Raw genomic sequence first — 27,938 nt, 5'->3', positions numbered from 1 at the left:
CAAAAAATATAATAAAAATAAAAATTAAACAAAAAATCCCGGGCGTAGCCCGGGGCCGATTCTAGTACTATTATAAAAGCACTAATCGTTGATGACTTAATTAATTTTTGATAATTCCAACTTTCTTTATTATAACATTCGATGATTAATGATAAAATAATATAATAATACAAAGAAAATACGGCAGTCTATAAAGTGTTTACTCTTTTTGTTCTATTGGGCCTTGTGGACCGTACAAAACAATGTAATATCTTGACCCAAAGTATATTATTACCTCGAAGTCTCGAACCCTGATGATTATGACTAACATTTACAGCTACCAAGTTCAGAACTCGACCCAACTCAACCCATCAAGGTCAAAACCCGACCCGAGAGATTTGATAACTTCACCGGCCCTATGAATTTCTCAGTTCTGATAAGGAATTAAACAAACCTTAACACTCTTAGCAAAACTTTTACATACATCCATTTAAAAATACACATGGTTAGTTGTCATTACTTGTGACGGAAGCAACCCGAATATAAATAACATATCACCGTTTTCCGCCAATTTCCTGTGATAGTTCTTCAACCAAATCCTCAAAAATCTCAAACTCGATATCCAAAACAACCTCTGCAACTTCTGCGTCGTTCTTTGATCTCCATGTCCCCAAACTCTCTGTTCTGAAATCATGTTCGACCATCATATCGATAGTGTTTGACTCCACATCTCTCCAAGACCTCAATCTCTCACACACCCTTTTGGCTACTTGAGCTTCACCGCCTTGCATAAAGCTGTACTTATGTAATTCCTCTGCTACGAGGTCTGAGATCAATGCTTCCACGCCTTCGGGAACTTCTCTCATATCTTCAAAGTACGTTTTAACAACTCTCTGAGTTATAATCTCACACTGATAATGATTTTTCACCTCTTCATCTTCTTCTTCTTCCTCTTGGTCTGACATTCTTTGCTCGAGTTCCAAAGGATCCAAACCCGCGAGTTGCTCAAATCTGCAAAGCTTCTGTAGAAGCAGATGCTTTGCTTCTGCAATTTGAGATTCATACACTAAAAACATCAGTCTAAATGATCGATCTTATGAGAAATCAAGGGCTTATATCTGTTTTTGATTCACAAAAAATGTTAACCTACAAAGTATTTCCAAAATATGAGAAAATATATACACAAATATTAACTTTCCAAATATAATAAGAAATCTACATTTTTTTAAGAATATGGACGGACGTATAATAATATAAACACAACGCTAATTTTCCCAAATGTAAAAAGAAAAGGTCACAAAATTTTCTAACCAAAAATATTAGTGAGACATGTAAAAGTAACTGAAACATACAGTACTAACAAACATTATTCGTACACTATAAATGTTCAGTGCAACAAACAACTATTCGTTCACGAACATGCAACTGTTCTGTTTCGAAAACATAACCCCAGGACAACTTATCCAATAGTTTTAGAAACCATGCAATAAATGAGTAGGGTAAAATATAAGATACGGAAAGATCGAATTATAAATAAAAAGAAACATGAATATTTAAGACAATAGATTGGTTAGAGAAAGAAAAAACGTACTTTGTACAGATCTGAAGCTTGAAGTGATGTAATTGTCATCCATGTGAATGTCTTCGTCATCGTCCTGAAATGGAGGGTCCAAAATTGAAACTGGACTGCTCTGTTCCTTATCTTCTTCTTCCTCCTCTACTTCATAACTCTCTTTCTTCATCTGTTTAGTTTATAATCAAATCAGATTAGAAGATATTAGTGACTGATTATCTTAGGTTAGTTTTTGGAGACAAAAACACGAGAGAGAGATTTGCATGTCAGAGACAAAGATCGTCTTTGTTTTCAACATCACAAAAGGCTGAGTTGATTTTCGAAAAGACGAAAACTGCTTTTGGCTTCAACTGTTGTTACATCTTCGAAAAAGACCAAACTGATGAGTTATCGGGGTAGCTTTGTCATTTACTGTAATCATTCTTACTTTGCCGCTAATTCAAATGGGTCAAAAACGAGTCCAACTAGTCAAATTTCATTAACTAAACCTTTCTAAGCTTTATTTATTTTTTATTTTTCGTCTAAATAAAGAGACTACCATTTATGATTGATTAGTAAATCATTAATCTATGTTTTTTGTCAACAAATCATTAATGTATGTACATCAATTATTTTCAGTCTTTTCCTAACTTACGAATATGATCAATAATATATTTATATTTATATATAGTAATTGTTTGATTGAGAAAGACACAAACCTCTTGACAATCGTGGCGTGGAGAAGCCGCAGGCGATGAGAAATTCGGCGTTTTGAAACCGCAGGGGGAAGGCATTGTTCCAAGAACAAAATGAAACGGGCTTTCACAAAAACGTTTATCCTCCGAGTAATCTGCGCCGTTCATTAAGTCACTCGCAAACTCATCTAAACACTCCGACCCGCTGCTGTAGCTAATCGACGTTTCGAAATCGCAGTCATAAGATCTCTCTTCATTGGCAACAACACTCTCTGACCAAACACCACTACTACTAGACCTCCGCGAAAACTGCGACTCAGACGCGTGGTTCTGCGTTTCTTCTTCTTTGCTTTTGGACTTTCTTGTGACTATTTTACGAACAACGGGAGACTCCCATTTTAACATATCTTTCACCGAAGAAACTCTGTCACCGTCATTACAACCGCTGATCTCGCGTTTCTTACGGTGCGTTAGCTTCTTCAACACCGACCCAAATAGCCCAAACGCGTTTCCTGCGTTACGTGTTTTTGACACACCCGATGAAGACTGTTTCTGTATCCTAACCGCAGCTTCTAGCAGCATCGACGCGGTTCTCGCCGGTATGTTGACGAACATCGCGTTTTGGCTCCGGTTCGGCGACTTTGGTTCGAAGAGTGGAGATTTCTTGGGGTCAGGCGATTCACGTAGTGAAAAGAAACAAGCGTTGCGACAGAAACGCGAAGGAAGTCCCGTGTTTCGTGAGATGGCTCTGCGTTTCTTGACTTGTAAATGCGTTACCGGAGCATTGATTTGGCAACGTCTGTCGGAGATGTAGCTTTGAAGTTGAAACGGTTCTTGATCTTCTTGGAGAAGATCCTTTAAGTGTCTCTGAGACGCCATTCTATCAAGTATTCAGACAACAAACTAGTAAGAAGAACACAAGACAAATGTTTCAAGTCTTGGAGTTTGTGACTAAATATTTTTTGTGTTTGAACTCTGCTAGAGATAGAGAGATTGTGTTGGTGATTCAAAATATTGTGGATGGTCAATAAGATCGAGGCAAAGGGCTAAGTAAATACTAGTTTGTAGGTAGGAGCTAGGAAGAAACAAAACACAAATAATGAAAATTATTTTTTTCGTCTAGGTTTTTTGTTTGTTGTGTAATGGGTTGTGATTTAAGAGCACACCAACAAAAGTAAGAAATATTTTAAAATTCATAAGGCAACCTCAGTGTTATACCAGCCATGAACACAAAAATATTTATTTAATGGAGTTGGTCCCCTGTATATTTGATTCCTCTTTGTTATTGAGTATTAGTTTCATGCCTGCAATTTATTTCACTTATAGTTATTTTATTTATATTTTGATGAGTGATTTCTTTCTGTTTCTATCTCTCTGTGTTTTATGTATAAATAATAACAAAACAAAACAAAAAAATCTAGGGAGCGTTTGTTTCGACATTAGCATGGAATAGTTGTTTTCATTTTTCACATTTGCGTGAAACTCTTTTTTTTTCCTCCAAAGGCAAAAGCGTTGACGATCACAAAGAGGAAAGCCCACAAAAAAAAAAAAAAAATTAGGGTTAACTAAAAGAAATCGTGAAAGAAATTAATACAAACGACAAAAGATAAAAACACGCATGCCCAATTTATTATAGGAACTGGATATTGACTGCATCTGCTTCTTTGACGACCCTTTTCCTTATCACCTTTATGTTAAAAATATTTTAGTCTCTCTAAAACTTTACATGAATAAAATTAAACTCAATGGTGTTTTCTAAGTTAGAAGACTCCAAACTGTTTGATCAAAAAAAAAAAAAGACTCCAAGCTGTTAATTTAGCTTCGATGCGTAAAATATGTTTCTGTTGGCAAATAAATAACAAAAATAAACTATCACTATAACTTATCTGAAGTTTCAAAAAAATGAAAAAAAAATCTGTGAAGCATATTAAGTTCCAAATTATGTGGATGATATCCTAATTTTTGGACTGGAATAGTTTGATATTTTTTTGTAGTACAAATTTATGTAACTATCATTTTGACGTTACATATAAATTAATGAATTTTAAATTGATAATAAACTAAATTAATATGTTGACATGCTCTTTGGGTAACTAGTTGATTATTAAAAAAACTACATTATACACAACACAACAAACACATGAAGTTTTCTGCAAGGGGAATTCAAATTTACAATTCGAAAGCAATTGAAATAAAAAAAGGTATACAATGCTCCTCGTGCATAGAGATTTGCCAGTATGCAGGACGCGGTATGACATTATATTTCTGTCATCTGATTGGTTACTACATAAACATATCAACTTTAATTTAAAAATAAACAACCTTTTGTAACTTCGTTTTTTTGAAAAGAAGTAATTATGATTGTGTTTCTGACTGGTAATTTTTTTATAAAGTTGATTACAGTTATTTCCTCATATAGTTCCGGATGTATATGTTAGGTCAGAGCAAGGCGTGCCTTCCTTTCTTTTCCTTCAATCACTTTCTGCTTCAAGTGGTGGGGTGTGCTTCTCTGATAAAGTCGAGTTTTTCCAACCTAAAGTTTTATAGGTTACAAGAAAAAAAATTAGTATAAACTGCATGGATCAATGTTTTTGTTGCAACATCGAAACATTGAGCTAATTATTAGGTTAAAAGTTATATATAGGAATAAGATTTTACTGTATGGAGCCATTGCGTGTGCGTAAAATGGTCCAGCTTTTCATAATGGTCTTTAAGATTCGCATAAATAAACATAAAACTGTGGTAATAGACACGTTTAACTACCCAATAAAATCTGAGATAAGCGAACTCCCATTCCATAGAAAAATGAAAGTATAAGAGAATCCTAGGCAGGAAATCAGATGTCTAATAAATATTTCAAAAGAACCCAATCACTCCGTTGTATAGTATGTAGTTGAAGATTTGTCTCTGGCTCTGTCATAGAGTTGAATTACTATTATCAGGTCTGACTATTATCATTGTATTTTAGAGCATCAGCAATAGTAAAATGCTCCCTATGGTGTTCTTAGAAAAAAAGTAATGTTGAAAAAGTAGTAATTTTTAAAACATAACATGTGTATCATAATATTAATCGAGTCGTTTATACTATGATATGTGTAGAAAGTGCCTCACTGGTGTTCTCTGATAAGAGCATGTTCTCCTTCTCTTTCCTCCTTTTTATTATTTTCTATTATTTTATTTTTAGAACATTAGTGAAAGCATTTTATAAAGCTTACATTAGTGATGCTCTTAATTTATTATAATATCATTATTGCTTAGTTTGTAACACATTCTATTTTCACATGAAAATATAATTTCAAATACAAGATATATAAGTGATTTGTAAAAAACAAAATTGATATTTACTTTCTTACAGAAAATCAAGAAGATTACAGAATAAACTCGTTCACAAGTGAATATTTACCATTTTCCTATACTTGGTGTTTTCTTTTTGTAAACTATAAATGAACGAAATAATTTATTAAAAATAGTTTTCTTAAAAGAAATACAGAAAAGAGATGTTACACACTGTTACTTAGTTATTTTTTATTTTGAAACTGGCTTTATGTTGCTTAGTTATTTCATTACACTTAAGATACAATGATTAAAAGCATATTGTGGATGATGATGGAAACTAATTATACTTGTTCTCAAAAGATATTCCTAATGTTTCACAGCCACCCTAAAAGTTAGTTTTGTAATTCTTTTCCTCAACTACTCTAAATTAATTTTTAATAAAAAAAACTTTTCCAGAGTAACATTCATAAAGATCACAAAATGGTTTTACTTTACAAGTGTTTATGCTAGATTATATTCTTTGTTTTTTAGAATTCTGATTGAAATTTATGATTATCTCTAACTCCACTACATAATTTACTGCAAAAATGGAATAAAAAATGCACTGGAGTTAAAGATGCTCTAAATCATTAAAGCAAATAATTCCCAACTGTCTTACAATATCAAAATATATACACTCACCACAAATACGAGTGTATAACTCTAACATGATAACTAATCTGGCTTTTAACATATGATTACGTACGTACCATGCAATCTCTGTTAAGTTAAAAACGATACTAACACTTTTCATCTTTTGTAACTGTGGACGGGAACATAAATGGTCAAATTATATCGTTGCGAATATGCATACATGGAATAAGTACATTACAAATCGTATTACTAAAGGCATCTTCATCTCCGCTCTATATTTTACTCTATTTCTTGAGTAAATAGAATGGAAAATGAAGTAGTGAACAAAAAATAAATTAATCCATTTATAGAATAATGTTTTTATTTTTTTGTTCATTACTCTATTTCTCATTCCATTTATAAAAAACAATATTCTAAAAATTGGTCTAGGCGGCGCCTAGGCGTCCGCCTAGTCGACAAATCGGATATGAGCGAAACAATATTTTAAATCGATTTATTTAAAAATCGGTTTAGGCGTCCGAAAAATTGGCATAGGTGTCTGCATAAACAATTATCTTCTGTAAAACGCCTAATCACCGCCTAACGATTTTTAGAACATTGATAGAAAAATAGAGTAGAATATGGAGTGGAGATGAAAATGCTCTAATAAGATCGGGAATTTGGTGTATTGGTGTCACCCCATGAGTTCCGCTTCCTTCGTGGATGGGGATAGATTAAATTTGACAGTTTACCCATTGTGATCTGCAGGAAAATAATACAGTTTTATTGATATTCAGAATATGTTTTTCTTTTTAACACCATGATATTCAGAATATGTAACAGTCGCAATCTCAAGTAATGTAGTAAATGAACTGTAAGTAGTCCGTAAGATAGGGTCCATGACAGTGAATTGAGAGAGTTGATGAAATGTTAACGTCACTTTCTTTCTCTGAACACAAACGAAAAAGATTAAAAGGTTATATACACCACCAGTGACTTTATTGGCGTGATGATCAACTTTTAGATTGGGTCACGATCATAACCTTTTCTATAATATCTATTGATAATCAACCCTGAAATGATTAGTGAGTATATAGGAACAACTATATAGTATCCCTATATATACAAAAATATATAGAACCGTATGTAAATTACGTTTATAAGCTATACAGAAACATTCCTAACTTTAAAAAAAAAATACAATCCTAATAATTGTGCTTAACTGGCATAGACAACGACATTTCTATGATTGGAACACTTCAATAGAAAGTAAGCAACTCTTTGTTAACATACTAGTGTTTTTAAACAGTGTATAATTAATCTACACATAAATCGTTGAAAGCCATATATATATCCACCGAGCTAAGAATTTGAAATGAAAAGTTCAAAATTTTCCTTATAGAAAGGTCAAAAGCAAAGTACAGTATTATCGACATTACTTCTTATTTTAGTTTTTACTTGACCCTATTAATCAAGCGATCGGTAGTCAAGTCAGATAGTAAAATACAACATCCCAAAGGACAATAATGGATATAGCTAATAGATCTTTAATTTATCTAAAAAACTAAAAAATTCGTTTCGATGTTAATCATCTTCGTATCTAGGCCAACGTTGTTGGCGCTTCTAGCCTTCTAGTGGTTAGTGTGTTTGGTAAGTAGTTTTCCAATATTCTTGTTTTCACATATCAAGACAAACTTACGACAAACTTATTTTTATACTACTCATTTGCGTGGGAATATCCAATTTGTTCGTTTTTTCACAGCTGTATCAGCCAATTACTTTAAATCATCTTTTAACTTTTAGTTAGCTAATTTAAGTACAAGTTAGTCATATAAAAGGCACTTATAAAGACACGAGGAGACAATAACATCGATTCATGAATATTAATAAAAATCAAAACGAGGCGCAGATTTCTTTTGATTTTCACTCATGGTTACTTTGCAACTCCACGTAAGGAAAGGCCGAGCTTCGTGTGCGTCCATGAAAAACCAAACGTGCCAAATAGAGTCAGCGTTTTATCCAGCCGCTTGTTATGGACGTCCACAAGTCGTGGCCAATCCACCGTGGCAGTTTTCCTCATTGGATTCTTTTTCGCATTTTTGTCTCTTTTTGTTTATTTAGGATTCTCGTCTGTATCCTCCCATAATTATTTTTGTTTGTTTTTTTTCTCAATCCCATAATTATATATTGTGTAGTGTTTTGTTTTAGATCAAGTGTATATTTGATCCATAAGACAATAATATATATAGAATATGGAAATAAACCTGAGAATTATCTGCTATATATTCCAAAAATAAATTTGAAACCAAATGATAATAACTAACGTTTGATAAAATTTACTTTTGAAAAGGTTGTAAACTACTATTTTTACCTCTTTTATTTGCGAACTTAGAGATTTTTTTGTTGCTAGATTTTACAGACAGTATTTCACATGTTTATTAGTCAGTTAATAATGTGAAGCCGCTGAATATTGAACACTTAAGTATTTGCATGCACGTTTTTCGTTTGATATCTACAAGACATATATTGTGTAAAAGACAATGACAAAACATACAAATATGCACTGGATACGTCTCTATATATTCACACATATAAAGGGAGACGAATAATCTCTCATAAATGATTGATAGGCTTCAAGATTGAAAAATGGTAGATGTGCTAAGTATATGAATCATATAATATGATTAATAATTGTAGATTCATGCACCACAATATGATAAAAGTGAACATGCTTATACAAGGAAACATCGTTGATAGTTCCACCGAAACAAATGTTTGTTTATTCCCTTTTGCTTTGGATTCTATTTTATCTATTAATTAAAATTGGTCTAAATTGACTCTAATGTCATCCACATTTTTACGAAAGGACACAAACACTTAGGGGGATGTATTGAACTAATGTTTTTAGAGTGGTTTGAGTTTTCTTTAAAATTTTATGTTATTCAACTAGGGATTTTTAAATACATGTTCAAATCTTCTGTTATTGAATATAGAATTTATGTATAATTACTAAAAATCACTTGAAATCTTCTGTTATTTAAACAGTAGTTTGTAAAACCTAAATCAAATCTACTGTTATTCAAAACAAATCATTTTTTCAAGATTTTGTTAAAAAAGAGAATTTCAGAAGACTTTACACCGTTCTTTTACTTAAAACAGGCATAGTGAAATCTCACCTCTACATATGTTATTTGACTAGGTTTTTGAAAAAAAAATAACTTGTTCGTTTAGAAAACTGCAAAAATATTCCAGATTTCTATGATTAAATCTGATTCAATTTTTTTTCTTTTCTCTGTTATCAATTGTTCTCATTCCCAAAATCTTCTCCTTCAGTCGCGTTGTAGCTTGTTTTGTTGGTTACCACAATTCCACAGCTTCATTTAGTAGTATATAGAGAGATTCCTTCTCTTGAGTTGATTTTTTTGCAGGCGATGGATATGTTCACTCCTGGGAAGACCGGAAGAGGAACGTTCGGCCGTGTATCGGCACGGGTAGGGAGACGGACCACCTTGCTCGAGTCGAGTTCGAATCCACAGATGGATCGGCCGCTCAAGTCGGTTGTATTGCTGCTGGTGCTTTTCACAGTCTCGCTTCGTATGTCTCAGTTTCTAACTTTTTATTAGCATGTGCTACTGATTTTGATTGTAAGTATGCTTTGAGTTGTATATGATATGACATAAGCTTGTTCGTATTAGCATTTGACCAAAAGAATGATCTGAGAAATTGGTGACTGTGAAAGATGATCGATACGTTTTTGTGTGATAAAGTATGGTTGGAGATGTAAGAGATACGAACGTAAGCTTGTTCGTGTATGTGTGCGCCTTTATATGATATAACCTATGCTTGTTTTCTTGGTTAGATATTGATTTTTATTTTCCAGAAGAAAAAATTCCCAAAAAAATTATGGGTTTCTAACTTTTTTGTTGCCAATTTTTTTTCCATTTTTATTTAGTTTTTGACCTTTTGTGTTAATTTTGGAATTCGTGGATTTGAACCTTATGTAAAACTCAGAACTTCTAAAACACCAAAACACTCTGAAATCAAAAACACCCAAACACTGATCTTTTTAAAAAATCCAAACAAAAGCACCGAGATGTCTCCTAAATTCACTCCAAATCCCAGTAATTGTAAAATACACAAAAGCATTCTACAATCATTAGTTCAATACACCCAGGCTTTATCCGACATTTTTGGTAGTTAAGGTCTTAAAGGATTCGTCTGCACATGTATGTTAATTGGTAACACACTAGCCTAGGATAACATAGTTGAATGGAAAATATGATTATTTCTTTTCGTATCGAATAATTAGCATCATATATATTCTTTACGTTCCATTACATATTGAGCATTTTTCGAGTATAGATAGACACTGTGTCATTAACATACGAATAAGAGAGATTTGAGATGCTCCATGATATGATCATGCATAAAAGTTACCCACGAACAAACATAGTTTTTTACATTTTTATTATAATACAAATTTGGGAATCACATCGATAACGTCTTGACATTGTAAACTGGTTACATGCTTTTTTCTGAAACACTCGAGTTCAAAACCATTCACTATTACTTTTTATTTAATTTTATATATTGAAATGATATACGACTAGAATGATAGAAAGAACAATGAAAATACCCTACCATGATTTACCACATATAATATTAGCCCAATCCAAGTGAGTCTGCTCGTCCAACACTAACCTTTGGTTAGATCAATGTTCTTGCTTAGCTCTTCCAGCTTCTTTAATCTCATTTTCTCGCTCTCTCCCTCCAACTACGCCCATTCATCAAAAATAAAAGAAAGAGACACCGTTAAGTCTCTCTGTCTCAAAACCATCACTAGAACACAATCAAGGTGAACATAAACACCGCTTTGGATTCAGCGGCACAGATTAGTACAACTGCGCAAGTGTTTCAATGGAAAATTAGACAAGAAAACAAAAAAAAACAGCATGGTTGTTCTCTGAATGTCTGACTTGCACAAAAGAGGTTCCCAGAGAATCATGTGTTGCGTCTAGGTAAAACTAATAGAAGAAAAAAAAAAAACAAAGCAAACATGGTGAGTTTTTATACTAAATCTCTATACTGATCGTAGTTTCTAAAACTGTGAAACCCATTCAAGAGTCAGGATCATACAACTCTAGAAATGGCAAACAAGGAGATTAGATTTCAAAACCCGAAATATCACGACATCCCCTATAGCAATGAGAGTCTTTTCCCAAGTCTTGGAACAAGTCTACGATTGAAATGTCTTTGGGAAATTCGTATGCTCATTTCAGAAACAGATAAATCAGTTTTAGAGACAAATATGTAGCACTAACTTCAAACCATCCAAATACATGTGGTACGATCAGACAAAGCTATAACATTCATTCAAACACGAGGCATGACTGATCTTACTAGTAAAAAAACGTAAGGGAGAAAGTGAGAGATCATAAGGAGCTAACCTCCTGTAGCTTGGTGATCAGCTCCACCTTCTCCTTGTTCTTTTCATTAAATGCTTCAAGTGCATCCTTGTACTCTACTTCCTGCACACTCGTGAAAACACCAGCCAGCTTAGCTGTTACCTCTTAGCTTAGTTACTAAGTAGCATCCCAGAGAAAAATCAGTTACCTTTTTCTGAACAGTATTCCCCAATGGTTTAATCTCTTTATCGAGAGAATCAATCTTCTTCCGGATCAAAGTTACTTCCTTCCTCATGGGATCAGCAAATCCTTCAAGTTCCTGATTCATATATTTAACCACAATTAGGGTTTAAGCTTGAGAGAGCCAAAATTCTGTAAACCTAGAACAATTGAAAAAGCCCTAAAAAAAACAAAAGTAAGATCCAAATTGAAGTAAGATCAAAAAACCTCGCGGATCAAAGCGAGACGCTTGGTCTCGTCTTCAACACGGCCTAGCTGAGCTAAAACTCGTTCTCTGATCTCCATCTTCTTCTTCTCGATCTCATCTTCTTTCGCCTTGAACGCCGACAGAGCTTTCACCGACAGCTCCTCGTCTTCCTTCTTCATTTGGCTGCTGAAGCTCATGCTCTCCGATAGCTCATCCTTTAGTCGCCGGCTCTGTTCCGCCGTCGCCGGCCGCGTCGCCTCTGTCGGCTGCATCTTTCTTCTCCCAGCGAACTTTTTATCAATCTGATGCGCTCTCTACGATCGATGACCGTTGGATTCTTTATTCTAGCTTAATAATGGACGTAAAAGGGTGTGTGTGACCTGGAGGCACTAGCTTTGTCTTAACCGGAAAAAACCAAATTAAAAACTAAACCAGTATCTTATACCGGTTCATTTTTTATTCATCTGGGATTGGATCTTCTGGTTATTTTAAATTTGATTCGATCCTAGTACAACGATATCTCTAGGGAATGTGTTGTTACTTGTCAGAGATGTGATTTTTCAAGCTTCGTTTTGGCAGTTTTAAGACAAACCAGCTGTTGTGCCGTTCACGGTCCAACATCGGTTTATTCCGGTTATTACAAAGTGGCTTTCTTAAGTTAATCAGGAGCTATTTCTCCGGTAGTGTTTTAGATATTTTCGTTTACAGACTTTACATCCTCAGTGACATTACATATGTTCATACTCTCTCTCTCTCCTTACGATTTTGGATCCAAAGTCTCGAGACCATCATCACGGTCTGCTAAAGCGTAAACCACTGCTGTTCTGCATGGTGTGTAGACCATGAAAGAGGAGGGTCGTCCGTCATAAGACCCCTCCTGCATAGAAAAGCATAATTGGTCGAGAGATTTTAACATTTCGCAGTTACTAAAAAGACTTTAAAATTCAAATGGTTTAAAGACTTTGCTTACAAATGTGAAATACTCTGACTTGCGATCGAGCCTGCCGAATCCACCGAACAGAGGATCGTCCGAGTCCAATACGATCTGGGGAACAATCGTAGAAACATATTATATTGTGTTGTATTTTCGTTATGAAAGTAGAGCTGTATACCTTGTATTTGCCTGGCTTGGAGCAACCAATGCGGTAATCAAAGTAGCTGCTGGTCCAGTGGAAGTTGAAGACGAAGACCAGATCACCTCTTTCGAACACGATTACTCTATCTCCTTCGTCTTTTCTTGATATGAATTGATGCTCCGATGTCATAAACTGCTTACAATGTAAAATAATTTACCTAGTGGATCATCGAGATTCTACAGAGAGTTCTCATTACACTTACACCGTATTTCTCTTCAAGATGCTGCATTGCCCGATCAAACTCTTGCAGTCCGTGGTATCTAAGATAGTCCGCATCCCCCTATATATAAAAGTCAGAACACATCCAAGCATATAAGCTTGATATATATATTGTGCTTATGAGAACTTACAAGATCAAATCTGCGCCTGCATTTGTCATAACTGTTGTTGTTCCCAGGAATCACACTCCCATCAGAAAGACGCTGCTCGCCTCTGGGAAAATCGATCCATTCTGAATATTTGCAGGAGAAGATGAAGACAATGTACTCACTCTCTAAGGAAAATGAAATAAGTAGCTTTAATTGATGATATGACATAGTAGTACCTGGATGTCCGAACTCGTTCCCCATAAAATTTAAGTAGCCTTCACCGCCTAATCCCATGGTTATAAGCCTGATCATTTTATGCAAAGCTATTCCTCTATCGACCAGAGGAGTTGATGGCCTGTCTACTGCCATGAAATCATACATATCCTGGAAACAAACACAAACACCATTCAATTAACTTCTAAGACATTGGTTAAATGAATATTAGACAACTATAATGGCGCATACATACCTTGTCCATTAACCAGAAGGCAATTGTTTTATCACCGACAAGAGCTTGATCGTGACTCTCAGCATAAGCAATACACTTCTCTGACCACCTTCTGTTGGTAAGCGTGTAAATGATGTCCCCCATTTTCCAGTCCTCATCTCGCTTCCTTCACAATGAGGGAGGGTAAGATTTAATCAGTTTACCAAAGATGAATTTTTAAAGAAAGAAAGAAAGCAGAAAGAAGCTTACTTTAGAATTTCTATCCATTTATCAGCTATCGCCATGTGTAAACGGTAGTCAAATCCTACGCCACCATCTTGGACAGGAATGCAGAATGTTGGCATACCACTGACCTGAACGAAACAATCTTATAAGCATAGATAACATAATAGCCAGAACCAAGTATATTTACCAACTTTCACTTGTTAGTTGACATTGATTTGGTTAATCTTCTGAGTTAAGGATTATAAGGATAATCATTAATATGATAAACCCATGCCTCTACCTTATACAGAATTTAGAAAACTTACATCTTCCCCAACGGTAACCGCTTCAGGGTAGAGCCCATGAATCATATCATTTACCAGCATCAGATAAGTCACAGCATCCACATCAGTTTCCAACCCAAAGTACTCAGTGTAATTTCCAGTAAATCCAACCTATCCAAAGTCCAATATAATAGTAGGCGAATGAACCAACGTCAGAAAAGTGTTAAAGCCGGAAACAAAAACTAGATAGGAACATAGAAAAACGTAAAAACAGCTGATGCAGAAGCTAGTCATCTATTATAGAAAAGGTTGAAGTACCGAGAGTCCATGATGAGTATACATCATTGAGGTAACACCATCAAATCTAAATCCATCAAACTTGTATTCTTCTAGCCACCACCGAGCATTTGAAAGAAGATATCGTAGTACCTAAAAAGGTGGGAGTTAACTAAAGGTGCTAATGGAAGTCTCTTCACAATATTTTGATTAAAATCCAGAAAGAAGTTACATACTTCCCAGCTCCCATAATTGAAAAGACGGGAGTCCCACATCCAATGGTAACCCCGAGGTCCAGAGTGGAAGTAGTGAGCATCAGTTCCATCAAACATGTTCAGTCCATCCAATGTATTTTTTGAAGCATGGCTGCGGAGGATTAGATTCTAACAATATTAAATGACTCGTAAACGAACGAAAGGTGTATCTGCTCGTTTGCTTTCATGAAATTTTTTATTACCTGTGAACGATATCCATCAGAACGACCAGACCTAACTCATGAGCTCTATCAATCAGTGATTTTAGTTCCTCTGGGGTCCCACAACGGCTGCTAGGGGCAAAAAAGTTTGTGACATGGTACCTGCATACACAGTAGAAACATGCATGATCCTCAGTAAGAAATAACAGTAAGTATGAGATCCCTGTACTACTAGCTGCTTGAAGATACAGATAGCATCATGGCACAAAGGCGATAGTTTCTGCAGCAATAAACTAAGGGATTTAATACAGTTAACTCAGGTTAGAATAATACCCAAAGCTGGCATAATATGAATGTTCTTGTATAGCCATGATTTGAACAGCATTGTAGCCAAGCTTTTTGATACGTGGAAGCACATCATCTCTAAAATTAGCATAAGTATTGATCATCGGTTCCTGCATAATAAGTTCACTGTCATCATAACGTGATATAGAAAAAAAGTTCACAGAAGGAAAAAATGGAGAAGTGCAAAACAATCATCCCAGTGAAATGTCTCCTATTCATCTATTCACACTTTTTGTGATTTTTAGAACTCTTTCTGTTGAGTTGGATCTATCTCGGTGTGCTTAAACAACCATACCCAAGATTTAAATATTGTGGCATATTGATACTAAAAAGAAACTTGGGACACAGATGTTAACGAAGAAAACTAGTTACATAAAAATAAGAAGCAGCACGCACCGTGCTACTCATGCCAACATGTGACTCATAAATCCTCAGCGACTTAGGTCTCTTTGGTTGAGGATGTTTGAATACATACTTCTCCTGTCAATAAATTTAGAACTGTTAGTCCATAAATTAAAGATTAAGGGACAGACACATTATCTCTTGAAGGACACATTTAAATAGGTTGTAACATATGTTCACTTGTTGTTCATAACATCAGAATGATAGATGGCCGAATTTGCTGGTTAAACAATAAATGTATGTGTTTTGGGATCGTCCAAGACTAAGCAACCCATGAATTTTGTATTCACAATAGCGGCGAATCTATAAATCTTACAAAGTTCAGACTTGCACTGGCTATATCCTTAACACAAAATAATTATCAAAGGACTGCAAAACCTTTACCTCTTCTGGAGGATCATAGTATATGCCATTGAACGGTATTTCACCTGGAGCTTGCACCGAGAACTTGATCCAAGCAGGAATTGAGTCTTTGATGCCAGATGGTGTATCCATACGAATCTGGAGTTTTGTATATCAGAAATTTCATCAGGCCCACACTATGTTTTGACTCATCGCGATTTATCCAAATATATAAAGCGTAGAATATTTGTCAAAGCAGTGTGAATAATTTATATTTTTTGCATTCCTACGCAGGTGACAAGGAGACCACAGCGTTCACCATTTTCTATATCTGGTGCTGGTATAAGTTTTAAAAATACGCAGTACCAAAACATATATTCAGTCCATATTCTAAAAATGATTGTTTTCAACAGTGAGATCATCTCTTTAATAAATATATGCAATAGTTGAAGGTGGCAAAAAAAAATGAATGTAGCGACTTCTAAGTTACCTTTACACGTGAGCCATGAGGGATTGCAGGCGAACCATCCGTGTTGTTGGGCAAGAAGATCTCCCAAACACCAAATTCATTCTGTAGAAGATTTGATGAGAAAATCATCGGTCCTACTTCACTATATTTTATATGAATTTACCAAGCATACGAAATGTAAACAAAAGTAGTGAATAGGCCATACACGAGTCATGATATCTGCATTAGGATTCCAGTTGTTGAAATCTCCAATTAGTGATGCAGACTGAAACAGGCAAGGATAGAAAATCAGTAAAACGAAAAAAAAAAACTAATTATAAATGCATAACACAGAAACAGATATAGTCGAGAAGTATAAGTTGCAATAGAGATTTGTGAATGAAGAAAACTAACGTATAATTTTCTAGCGGAAAACTAAAAGAAACAAACCTTAGCTCCAGGCGCCCACTCTCTATAAGTTATACCGGCATCACTGAAATTGCAAATGAACGATTGGAACAGAATATTAATGGCGATAAAACATAACCAAAAATCTCAAACGACTTCAAGAAAGGGACATATCTTATAAACTCGACTTCAGTTTTAAAGTGGAAACGGGTGAAGCTAAGAATTATCATATATTAGCAATGCATAATAGTATCACTGAAGACTACTTCTTGCTGATGAAGACTTGCCTGACTACTAGTTTGACTACAATCAGGCTTTTTGACTACCAACGAGATACTAATAGGTGTCAACAACGGTTACGGTCTAATGTACCAAGCATTTCATTGAGCCTAGACTTGAAATTTAACTTAAGAGCTATTGATGGTAGCAAATATTTACCTGCGTAGAAATCCTAACTTTTCATAGCCACGAGAGAATGCCTCCAGACCTCCCTCATACTTGTCTATTTCCTCGCGCAATCTTTTATACTGTCTATAGCTGTAGCCAACAAAAAAAGTAGCAACAACAACCAACCTTTCAACAAACTAGTACGACGAAACAACTAGAAGCACGTAGGGAAATCAAAACATTATACCGGTAATCAAGATGGTCTTTGTAACTCCGCAACATGGGGTCAATCTCATATATAATCTGCCCATTACCAGGTGGGGGAACTGTTCTTGGTTTGACCTCTTTCTCCTTGACGAGGTTACTCGAATTAACAGAAACAGACGCTCGGTCTTCAGCTATTACTGTGCCATCCTCTACCATTGTTTGACTTTCTAGATTTAATATCTACCGAAGGAAGGAAAGAACCAAAAACAGTTCCATGTTAGAATTGTTTAGCTGTTTAAAAAGTAACTCACAACAGGTTCAGCCTCTTAACAAATTTGCCTCTGCGCACACAGATTAAAAGAGCAAAAAGATGACAAGGTATCATCATCTACCTGTGGTTCTTCTTCTTCTTCTGTAACGCTGCTGGGACCTTGTAGGGGATCATGAGTCACCAAAGAAGCACCATGATCAACATTATCAGGTACTAAGACTTTCTTGGAGGCAGAGATAGCTTGTGACTTAGAATCAAACTTAGCAGATTGATTCCCAGCAAAGATCTTCCCTACAGACAATGGAAATAATCAAAGGCATCTCCTCCATAATGGAAAGACTAAAAAAATTAAAGAGTCGATTGAAGCTTAGATCAAAGATGGTGGAGAAGATTAACGAGAAAATAATTTGGTATTCGCATTAAACTTAACTTTACCAAACTAAGCTACTGTCACTTATATGGTATTTACAAGTAAACCGATTACACAATAATCAACATTAAACCGGTATTAAACCATGTATCCTAAGAGTTAATCCAGAAACTAAACATAGTAGGAGGTCTGATTAGTAGTTGATCTCACTCCAAATCACAATGGCGTCTGAAAGCAAAGGGAGAGAGAGCTTACGAGAGAGAGGGCGTTTCTTCAGGAAGAAAGAGACGGTTGAGTTTCCATTGACAGATCGTCGCGCATTGGAGGAAGAAGAAGAAGAGAGAGGAAGAGGGAAGGCTGAGACGAGAACACCTGGAGTCAGAGACACTCCATGAACCACCACCATGTCCCCCCCTCCTCGTTTTCTCCGGCGGATTCCTAGAGAGAGCTGAGAGATCTAGAAGAAGAAGAAGTAAGAAAAATCTGGGAGAAAGGAACGAAAGCAAAAACGAGTGGCGGGTTTCGCTAATGTTTTTTTTCTTTATTAATCGTTTAATATTTGTAGTTTTGTGATTGCGAATTGCGAAACGGACGAACCAGCGATTGCTTAAAGATCAGTGTTAGTGGGGTCCACCACATTTTCACAATTCCCCATCATCGTCCATTTTTTTTACTTTGTTTCCTTCAAAATCCAATTTTCAATATTTTCTGCAAACAAAACTTTTTCTTTTTTTTTTTGGTAAAAATGTTAAGAAACAAAACTTATTCTTCTTCTGTGTAGTGTAAGAGTGTAGACCACACGTGATCTTCTTCACACCTCTTTGTTAGCGAGACAGATGCTGATGCATGCACCTTTACTTTCACGAGATTTCTATAAAAAACATAATTAAAGTCTAAAGAGCATCTCAATTGCAGATTTTTTTTGTGCATATCTGATGATTACAAAAATGAAAAGTAGGAGAAAGATAGAAACTAGTTTTAGTTTCATTTGAGATACCTTGATATCTTTATGAGATATCATTTTTTGCTATTTTTTTTAAATCATAATTCTTCCCTTTTGTAAAACTCGAACAACTTAGATATAAAACTAACTTTTATTAAAATAATAATGTTAAGTTGCTGAAAATCTAGGGTTGGGGATGCTCATACTGACAATAGGGCGCTCTCACTGTTTTGAGATGTCGTTTGTCTACTTTGTTTCTAGAAGAAAAATGACTATTCCAAACGCATTAATTCATTTAATTATTCTGAGAAAAAAATATTTAAAACCAAGTATATAACAACAACAATGCATCGTTTAGCAAAACCATTACAAAATAAAAATTAATAATCTCCACAAACTGATTACATAACCTCCGTCACAAGAGATGCTTAAGCAAACGGAAGCTTCTGCATCTCTCTTTTACTGAACAGTCCTTTTCTAGAATAACTCAAACTCAAGATGTTCCCCAACTGCCTTGCAATCCAAGTAATTACCTTTCCCTTCATGATTCGGAACTCCATAGTCATAAAAATCAGGAAGCTCAGGCGGTATCGCACACCGTATCAACGCCCAGTTCAAGCCTTCGAAGAACGCGTGCCGTTTTATCTCCGCTGCTCCTTTCTCCGTCCCTAACCGGTTCTCAGGCTCCTTAACCAACAACCCTTTTATAAGATCCTTAGCTTGGAAACTCACGTTAGGGTTATCAGGAAACTTCAAGCTCTGTCTCACAACGTTAGCTATAGTCTCTTCGTTACTAGCTCCTTTGAACGGTGTTTTCCCGTACAGCAGCTCGTACAGAAAGATCCCAAACGTCCACCAGTCAACCGCTGCGCCGTGACCTTCTCCTTTGATGATCTCGGGTGCGAGATACTCGTGCGTTCCGACAAAAGAGTTTGATCTCGCATCTGTCGGTTCCGCGACAAGCTGAGGTAACGACTTGAACCGCGCGGTTAGGTCTGATTTCTTGAGTTTCTTCATCATCACACGGTGTTGTTTCCCTTTCTTCTTGGTCGTCCCGGAACCGCGGGAGAGTTTAGGTCGGAAACAAGATGGCTCGATGCAGCTGGATCCTGTGCGGCTACTAGAAGAGAGTCTCATCATGGCATCTCCATGGAGCGGAGATGATGAGTTTAGTAGCGTGGGACTCACAGTACACCTTAAAGAGAGATCAAAGTCTGTCACCATTATGTGTCCATCGTCACGTACCAATATGTTCTCTGGCTTCAAATCACGATATATAACCCCTAACATATGCAAATACTCCAATGCTAGAAGCACCTCTGCTACATAGAACCTGTAACAAAAAAAAATTTGGGATTACATGCACAAATCATAGCTTTAAATTTGGTTACATAATGTTTTCAAACTTTATTTTTATATTTGGGACCATAACCAATTTTTTTTCATAGTTTGTAATAACATAATTAACCGGTTAAAAAATACCTAGCCGCTGGTTCGGGAAACCACCTTCCGGGCTGCTTCTGCCTCAGGACGTGTAAGTCACCTCCCGGACAGCATTCCATAACCAAACAGGACAAGTTATCTGAAACGAAGTGAGCGTATAAAGTCGGAAGAAACGGATGATCAAGCATTTTGAGAATGTCTTTCTCGGTTTGCGCCCTGGACATCTTGTTCCTTCTCTCCAAGAACTCATTATCCATCACTTTTATAGCGAACAAGCAGTTCGTTCCCGTGAGCTCAGCGAGATAAACCGTTCCTATATCCCCGCAACCTAGCTTCTTGAGAAGATTGAAATGCCTGAGTCCCAGTGAACCTAGCCCGTGCTGTGCTCTTATATGCTGAATAGCTTCCCATCTCACGTCCTTTGACATATGAGGTCTGTTTCCGAAGCTAGATCTTGTCATTATATCGTTGTTGCTTTGTTCTCGTTCTTCCTCGCTAGTGTTTGAGCTGTTGTATCCGATACATTCCCCACCTTTATTTTCGATCTCACTGACGTCTTCAGTGGCTGTGAGTTTATTTGGAGGACTATCTGGATTCATTACAACAGATTTCTCACTGAAAGAACCAATCTCCACACTCTGTTCCGACATGTAGACAGACTCTTTCTGTTCTACTTCTTTTCCTGATAGAGTATCTTCCTCTTTCACTAGGGTTTTACTATCGAATTCAAACCCTAGTGAACGACCCTGAGAGGTCTCTTGATTCATCAAATCCAGAGACCTTCTTAACTTGTCAAGCTTGGTCTCACCGATCTCATGAGAGCTCTCATAGCTTGAGCTGGAGAAATCAGAAGCCATTTCATCTGAACAGCCTTCTTTAACACACGGCGGCGCCGGCTCAAGCTCTGCTGCTATAAGAGACTCTTTAGAGGGCTCCTCTTTAGTTGGAGTGTTCTTCAAAGTGAAATGGCATCTATGGCAGAGAAGCTCCTTTGCAATGGGATCATAGAAGCCATCTACTTCCTCATACACATTTGTATCCTTTTTCTTGTTCTTCAAGGAATCTTTGCTTCTTAGCGCCGGTTTAGCTCCACCGCCACGTGGGATGGTTCTTGTTAACTTAGCCACTCTCTTGCCGTTGACTATGGTTGAAGTCGGTGTATTAGCATACAACAACTTCACTTTTCTAACTGACTTAAGTCCAACCACTGTCTTATTGTTCATTGATGTTGGTGAACCAAAGCTCCTCTTCGCCATACTCAACTCCGCTTCATCAAGAGACCAGCTCTTGTCTTTCTTTAAGACCATCTCATCGCAGTACATAGAGTTTTGGCTGGAAGAATGTATCTTAAGAAGACGTAGCTGCTGCGCTATGCTACTCTCTGTTGAGCTGCTTTGACCCTCGTCTAGTAACTCGACAAGAACAGCTTTTCCTTCTTCACCACCTCTGCTACTAGGCTTAAGAGTCGTACGTCTGCTAGCTGCTGTTTCCGATGCCTTGGTGACGCATAAATCTCTCAAAGACTGTTTTAACGTCGCTGGTGGTGGCTCAAAGACTGTTTTAATCTCAGCTACTGTCTTGCTTGGTGATCGAGCATTACGCTGCAAAGGACTGTTGTTGTTGTTTCTACTGCTTGCACCGAGTTGGTAAGAAGGAATCATTCCGGATGTTCGAATACTTATAGACTCGAAGAGTTGGTTGATATCATCTTCTAGTGACCCTCTGTAACCTAGTTTCAGTACCGGTCGCTCCAGGTCCTTGTCGTCAACGAGGCTTGAACCTGAGTGTGGAATGGTTGGTGATCTTGTGGAGTAAGCAAACGAGTTTTGGTGGTCTTCTTTCTCTTCAACGATTTCACACTTTCCAGCAAATGAACCCATAACCTTTAAAGCTCAGTCACATAGCATCTTAGTAACCCATAACCTAATCCAGTAGATACATCTTTTGATCCCACCAAACCTGAAAGTATCTTCATATATCATATAGGTCAGCTTAAAACAAAACAAAAAAAAACTTAAAAGAATCAAACCTCTGTCTAATGGAAGTTTAACTCTAAGAGATATATTCATAAGAAAAAAAACAGAACATAACAGAATAGAACAGAGAAAATGAAGAAAAGAAGATCATCATTGTCTTTCAACAATAGATTTAGATTAATGACTAGGAACATAACACACCAACCTATGCTAGTTCCCCAATGTCTCTATAAAGGCCATTAAGAAGTGAGACTTTTATAGGAAATATGATTCATCACCAATACAACAAGTTCATAGGTTCATATTGTTTGCAACCTTTTACCATTTCTAATGATTTTCATGAACTTATACGTTTTATATACCCCAGGCATGTAATATTGCATACAACTCAGAACAGAAACACAAAAATTAATGGAAGAAACAAATATATAGATGAAGCAGAAGATGAAGAGACTTTAATGTCATCATTTATGAACAAGAGTAAGACAGTACCTGTGAGGGTAATTGACAAAACAGAGAGACAAGAAAGCTGTTTGTATCGTCTTCTGTGTATTCTCTCTTTTCTTTTTGTTTTGGGTTTTGACAAGGATTCTGCAACTTTCTCTGGGCAGTTTGAAGAACAAAAGAAGGGACCCATGTCAGATGGTTGTGGGTCTCATGTAACAACGAAATTTAATAAATATTTTTGATTAATTCGATGGGGTCTCTTGACATGTTGATCACTACTGATTATTGTCGTGTCAAATTCGTTGACATGTGTCTTTCACATTTTAATGAGTTTAGTAGATTATAATTACGTCTCGTTGCAAATAAAGTTGAAGATTTGAGTTTTAGACTGTAGATCTGTATTAGATTTCTAAGAAGTTGATTAAGTTCCTTTTATGAAAAAGGCGATGATAATGAAGCTAATGTCCAGTTGACAATAATGATGCAGGTCTTTAATCACTATAAGTCTAGAAATATAATCTAATACAATCACTTCGCTCGAGGAAACTATAATGTTTAAGGCTTAGTTGATTTTTAAGCATATTATCATTCTTTCGCATATATTATAGTTTTCGTAGAGCTTAAAATTTTCGGAAATCCAGGAAGATTAAAGGAACTGGCCGCAATAAAAAAAGTCGCTATACTTTTTTAATTATTAACTAGATTCTGACCCGCCCTTGGAGAGGGCGGGTATGTTTTGGTTTAGATTGTTTTTGACAATTTTAATTTTTATATTGATGTTTTTGTTGTAATTATATTTGTGTTTAATATTAATTTAATTTAATATAATTTTTGTCAATTATATTAAATATGTCATATTGCATAACTATATCTATGTGCCATATGTATTTAGAAATTATTTTGAAACTTTATTTCTAAAGTTTGTAACATATAATATTTTCTTATTAGTTACCTAACATAATTACTTAAGAATATTCATACCCAAAAAATTGACCCGTATTCAAGCCAAAAATCAAAGTCTCATACTCTATTAGACCTGGCTGATATACTCGAACTATTCTTAAAGTGTTATATCTGAAAACCAATATCAGATTCAGTCTTCAGTCCGCACCGAAAATCGAATAATTTTTTTTGAAATTCTTTTATAAATTAATATTTAATATATATTGGTTAATATGGTCTGCTGACAAAAAATAAAATGATCTTCACTAACTTTAAGTAAAAAATCACATTAATAGATTTTTTTAATCGAATAACCTATTTAAAACCCGTTAAACTAAATGTTCGTGTGTTTACTAATAATTGTATGTTCTTATGCAATATTATAATTATTTTCAATTTATTAATTATAAAATAGTTTTTCCTAAAATATTTTTTTTTTGTTGTTTATTTTTTTCCGAATCACTCTCAATTAATTATTATTCTTACTTTCTTTTGTTTTTGTGTCGAGGTTGGTCAACGGAGTCCTTAAACATGGATACAAATGACAAAAACTTATCATTAAACAATAAGGTCTGAGATAAAAACTTGTCAGATATTTTGTTAATTATTAATTAACAATTCTATTTGGTTATAGTATACATTGTATTGTCACTTATTTACAATTGTGATATATTGTATAATGTGTCCTCTGTAATATAGAAAAATAAATGATTTTTATATTTTGTTTAGCCTCAGAAATTACCAAGTTTGTTGTCTAGGAAGTGAAATACAACCAAACTGACATAAGATAAGTGTACTTTGCTCAATAACATGTAAAATATAGTATCCATTTTTTTGGTATCCTTAGAAACAAATTGAAAACTTTTTACTACGTCGTTATATATGGTTTTTTTGGTCCAAGCTTTTGATGCTCAGCTATTTAATAAATTTTTATTTTATATGGTTATACAATATGATACAGCCAAATTGGTGTATACAATAAGATATACCCCAACGTTGTCCATAAACTAAACATCTCTTCAGAATGATCTCAAAAGCTCATAATTTCACAAAACATGAAAAGACATTCGTCTCTTCTCGATTGTTCCAGTTGACATATACTATAAGATTTCCTTATACTGTCTTAATTAATAAAATCCTAATCCAACATTGCAGATCATCGCACATCATCTTGAATAGAGATTTACATCAAATTTTCTACTCAAATCGAACATGTATATAATGGAACGAACCTTGATCCTTGACGTATTAAGAGAGTGACTGTGAATTCAGTTTGATTATTAAATAGCTGAGCATCAAAGCTAGAACACATACATTTTATTTGGGTATCGAAGATATACAGTATATGTGTATCTAATGGAATTCAGTTTCCATCGCAAAATATTTTTTTCTATGAGATTGATGATGATATATTAAATTATTAGATGTTCGTTGACAAAATTAAATTATATAGTTATTTAGTAAATGCGCAAGGAGATCTCGTTCCTAATTTTATTTGGGTGAAATATTAAAGATTACAGATCTAATTGATTTCAGACCTGTGAACATGTTCCTCATATGCTGAGCGTGAGCACACACCCATATGGTGTGAAAGAAAACACAGGTGTGTGAAAATAGTATCAATACAAAAAAAAACATATTCATAGATTTTGAAAAATCTCTTTGCAGATAACATTTTTGGTTTGTTTCTGAGGCTTTTCATTTTCCAGCACGACATTCATCCCCCAAAGACATGAAGTAGCTCTTTTCTACATGTAGCTTGACATTTGAAGTCCTGAAAAAGATAGACACAACATAACATTTTTCATTTTATGATCATCAGCTAAGAAAAACGTTGAATTTTTTATGATCTGTCTTCGACATATACAGTAACGAAACAATAATCTACTTGAATAATGAATAATATTAATCTTCTTGTCTGTAAATATGATTTCCAAAGTCACCAAAACCTGTGTTTGATGGTTTCCAGGTGTGTATCACTTTGACTTGGATCAACCACGTTGTCTTCCATGGCTAAACCTGTTCAAGGTAAGCGATCATTTGCTTGGAAGACATTGTATTTGATTTTCTAAGAAATGAACGTGCCATTTTAAGACTTGGAAAACCTGGGTTAGGCGTATATATAAGAAAAGTTAAGGCGTGAGTTTCTATTTTCTGTTATTGAATATATTATTATAACCACATATCTTGCGAATCAAGCCAATTTAATTTACGGAAATTAGATTTTCTGATTTAGTATATCTATAGTATTAATGATAAAACTTCCATTTTTATTGGAGCTATTTTCTGTTATTGTTACATGAAAAATTTTGAACTATAATGATTGGCTGGATGGATATTATGTGAAAAAAAAATCCTAATTTAAGTTGTAGATTAAATTGTTTCTTAGATCTAGTATATCGCTACTAATAATAAAACTTCCGATTTTATTGTTTCAATTTTCTGTTACTGATATGTGGAAGATATTCAACTATAATAATTGGCTGGATATTTTATGAAAGAGTATATTCCACATTAAAGATTCTAAAACTTTCGTATATTTCTTCTTTCTAATTTGTTTTTAACTATTTTCAAAAAAATGTGCAAATATAACGTTTGGTCGTGTAATACGTATTGTTACTAAAGACTTTGGTAGTTATACATATTTGTTGGTTGTTAGTTTATTTATAATAGATGACTGAAATTGTTAATAAAAATGATTTGAGGTTTAGGGTTTTGAAAATTAAGGGTTATTGAGTTATGATCATGCTTGTTGATCACAGACGATGAACAAAACTCACGTTGTAATGTAAAATTTTCATAAGAAAATGATCTATTCATACCATACATAAAAAAATGTGAAGCTTCCAAATATATAAGTACGATTCCGTTCATACATGTTACAATTTAATAATTTGGAATAGTGCATAAAGTAGAACATATTATTTCTATGCTGGTACAATACAATAGTTTGTCAATTCTGAAACAATGAAATGCTGAATCATGAGTCATATGATATTATTAAGATTTTCGTGATGGTACACAATAGGTTAGATGGTAGTATATATATTTCAAGGGATTGTAGGTTACGTTAGGGATGGGATAGTCTGAAAAAGATTTGGTTAATTGATTTTGTTTTTGGAATAATCCTTATCGTAACTGATTCACAATATATTTGTTCAAAATTTTTTATTTCTATAGATAAATAAAAAACATTTAATTAAAATCATAGCTTAAAAATATGTCAGTGGCAGAATCTTGTAAATATTGTTGAAACAGAAGGTCACTTCAAAAAAGGGCCTTCTGTTTTAATAGTATAGATTAGTGTGGTCATCATCATTTGTAATCTTAACATTTTTCTAATTAAAGCTGTACATGAATACAGACCGAAATTGCAATTCCATTTAACCAAACGAAATAAATAGATTTATCCGTATTATCTCGCTCACTTATGGTTACATACATGTAAACATGGCGACATTCTTACATGGTTAAATTATAATTACTGACCATATCCTCTCATATTCTATTTCCTGACTGAAATAAAACACGTATTTGATGATGGTCAAATCAAATGTTTGTGTCTTTGCCTGGCCATTGTGCATAGCACTAATAAGCGTGCAACTAATTTATATGATAACATACAAATAGAAGTTCTGTATGCATTAAAAAATCATTACAACCAATTTAGTTGACTTTGGAATGTCATGGTTTTTGGTTTAATCAAAACAACACGTTATTTTTGGTTATATTCATTGTCTCAACAACAATAATACTTTCTTAGAAGACACAAACACTACAAATTTAAAACCAAACTATGATCTAATAATCTTATATGTAAAGCTAAACATAACCGTTCTTCGGTTGAAACATCATGATCAGACTCATCACAAGATGCCTTCTCGAATCATCTCGTTCTATAAAAGCCGACATAAACCCTCTCATCATCTCTTCTCAAATTCTATCAATCAAAACCTTGGACCCTTTCATCTCTTGATTCATTATAGCTAG

At 34.9% G+C, this 27,938-nt stretch overlaps 4 protein-coding genes across 6 annotated transcripts; all 4 read right to left on the bottom strand.

Annotated features, from left to right (window-relative positions):
- Positions 1-410: 410 nt before the first annotated feature.
- LOC108814727 (uncharacterized) lies at positions 411-3,369 on the bottom strand. The gene is made up of 3 exons (XM_018587352.2): positions 2,251-3,369; positions 1,571-1,721; positions 411-1,024 (listed from the first exon to the last, which is right to left on the bottom strand). The coding sequence occupies exons 1-3, from the start codon at positions 3,103-3,105 to the stop codon at positions 534-536; spliced, it is 1,497 nt and encodes a 498-aa protein (XP_018442854.1). The 5' UTR covers positions 3,106-3,369; the 3' UTR covers positions 411-533.
- A 7,159-nt stretch (positions 3,370-10,528) lies between these two features.
- On the bottom strand, positions 10,529-12,280 carry LOC108817347 (uncharacterized). The gene is made up of 4 exons (XM_018590010.2): positions 11,967-12,280; positions 11,728-11,838; positions 11,562-11,642; positions 10,529-10,888 (listed from the first exon to the last, which is right to left on the bottom strand). Exons 1-4 carry the CDS (start codon positions 12,216-12,218, stop codon positions 10,811-10,813), a joined length of 522 nt encoding a protein of 173 aa, XP_018445512.1. The 5' UTR covers positions 12,219-12,280; the 3' UTR covers positions 10,529-10,810.
- Positions 12,281-12,499: 219 nt separating this feature from the next.
- Positions 12,500-18,766, bottom strand: LOC108817346 (1,4-alpha-glucan-branching enzyme 2-2, chloroplastic/amyloplastic). 2 transcript variants are annotated; one of them, XM_018590008.2, is made up of 22 exons: positions 18,453-18,766; positions 17,949-18,118; positions 17,597-17,796; positions 17,401-17,499; positions 17,005-17,047; positions 16,781-16,840; positions 16,597-16,677; positions 16,149-16,265; positions 15,759-15,842; positions 15,351-15,472; positions 15,060-15,179; positions 14,839-14,968; positions 14,645-14,755; positions 14,369-14,497; positions 14,088-14,191; positions 13,860-14,004; positions 13,627-13,774; positions 13,433-13,533; positions 13,285-13,362; positions 13,059-13,214; positions 12,917-12,991; positions 12,500-12,823 (listed from the first exon to the last, which is right to left on the bottom strand). In XM_018590008.2, exons 1-22 carry the CDS (start codon positions 18,601-18,603, stop codon positions 12,704-12,706), a joined length of 2,544 nt encoding a protein of 847 aa, XP_018445510.1. In that variant the 5' UTR covers positions 18,604-18,766; the 3' UTR covers positions 12,500-12,703. The 2 variants fall into 2 exon arrangements, with proteins under 2 accessions (XP_018445510.1, XP_018445511.1); XM_018590009.2 differs by having other exon boundaries at positions 17,949-18,113; positions 18,453-18,594.
- A 690-nt stretch (positions 18,767-19,456) lies between these two features.
- LOC108817345 (serine/threonine-protein kinase D6PKL2) lies at positions 19,457-23,161 on the bottom strand. 2 transcript variants are annotated; one of them, XM_018590006.2, is made up of 3 exons: positions 23,052-23,161; positions 20,623-22,542; positions 19,457-20,473 (listed from the first exon to the last, which is right to left on the bottom strand). In XM_018590006.2, the coding sequence occupies exons 2-3, from the start codon at positions 22,461-22,463 to the stop codon at positions 19,618-19,620; spliced, it is 2,697 nt and encodes an 898-aa protein (XP_018445508.1). In that variant the 5' UTR covers positions 22,464-22,542; positions 23,052-23,161; the 3' UTR covers positions 19,457-19,617. The 2 variants fall into 2 exon arrangements, with proteins under 2 accessions (XP_018445508.1, XP_018445507.1); XM_018590005.2 differs by having other exon boundaries at positions 20,623-22,552; positions 23,052-23,154.
- Between the last annotated feature and the right edge of the window lie 4,777 nt (positions 23,162-27,938).

The sequence above is a fragment of the Raphanus sativus genome, chromosome 7 (assembly GCF_000801105.2).
Source record: "Raphanus sativus cultivar WK10039 chromosome 7, ASM80110v3, whole genome shotgun sequence".
Classification (NCBI taxonomy): Eukaryota; Viridiplantae; Streptophyta; class Magnoliopsida; order Brassicales; family Brassicaceae; genus Raphanus; species Raphanus sativus.
The sequence above is the reverse complement of the archived record's forward strand: the minus strand, read 5'-3'. Positions and strand labels throughout refer to the sequence as shown.

Coding starts and splice junctions, on each gene's coding strand:
- LOC108814727 (XM_018587352.2), bottom strand. CDS start 3,105: ATGGCGTCTCAGAGACACTTAAAGGATCTTCTCCAAGAAGATCAAGAA. Junction 1,722..2,250: donor CACGCCACGATTGTCAAGAG/GTTTGTGTCTTT, acceptor TAAACTAAACAG/ATGAAGAAAGAGAGTTATGA. Junction 1,025..1,570: donor AAGCTTCAGATCTGTACAAA/GTACGTTTTTTC, acceptor CTCAAATTGCAG/AAGCAAAGCATCTGCTTCTA.
- LOC108817347 (XM_018590010.2), bottom strand. CDS start 12,218: ATGCAGCCGACAGAGGCGACGCGGCCGGCGACGGCGGAACAGAGCCGG. Junction 11,839..11,966: donor GTCTCGCTTTGATCCGCGAG/GTTTTTTGATCT, acceptor TATATGAATCAG/GAACTTGAAGGATTTGCTGA. Junction 10,889..11,561: donor TGATCACCAAGCTACAGGAG/GTTAGCTCCTTA, acceptor GAATGGGCGTAG/TTGGAGGGAGAGAGCGAGAA.
- LOC108817346 (XM_018590008.2), bottom strand. CDS start 18,603: ATGGTGGTGGTTCATGGAGTGTCTCTGACTCCAGGTGTTCTCGTCTCA. Junction 16,841..17,004: donor AGTGGGCGCCTGGAGCTAAG/GTTTGTTTCTTT, acceptor TGCCTGTTTCAG/TCTGCATCACTAATTGGAGA. Junction 14,969..15,059: donor CTGATGGATATCGTTCACAG/GTAATAAAAAAT, acceptor AATCCTCCGCAG/CCATGCTTCAAAAAATACAT.
- LOC108817345 (XM_018590006.2), bottom strand. CDS start 22,463: ATGGGTTCATTTGCTGGAAAGTGTGAAATCGTTGAAGAGAAAGAAGAC. Junction 20,474..20,622: donor TTTCCCGAACCAGCGGCTAG/GTATTTTTTAAC, acceptor TTTTTGTTACAG/GTTCTATGTAGCAGAGGTGC.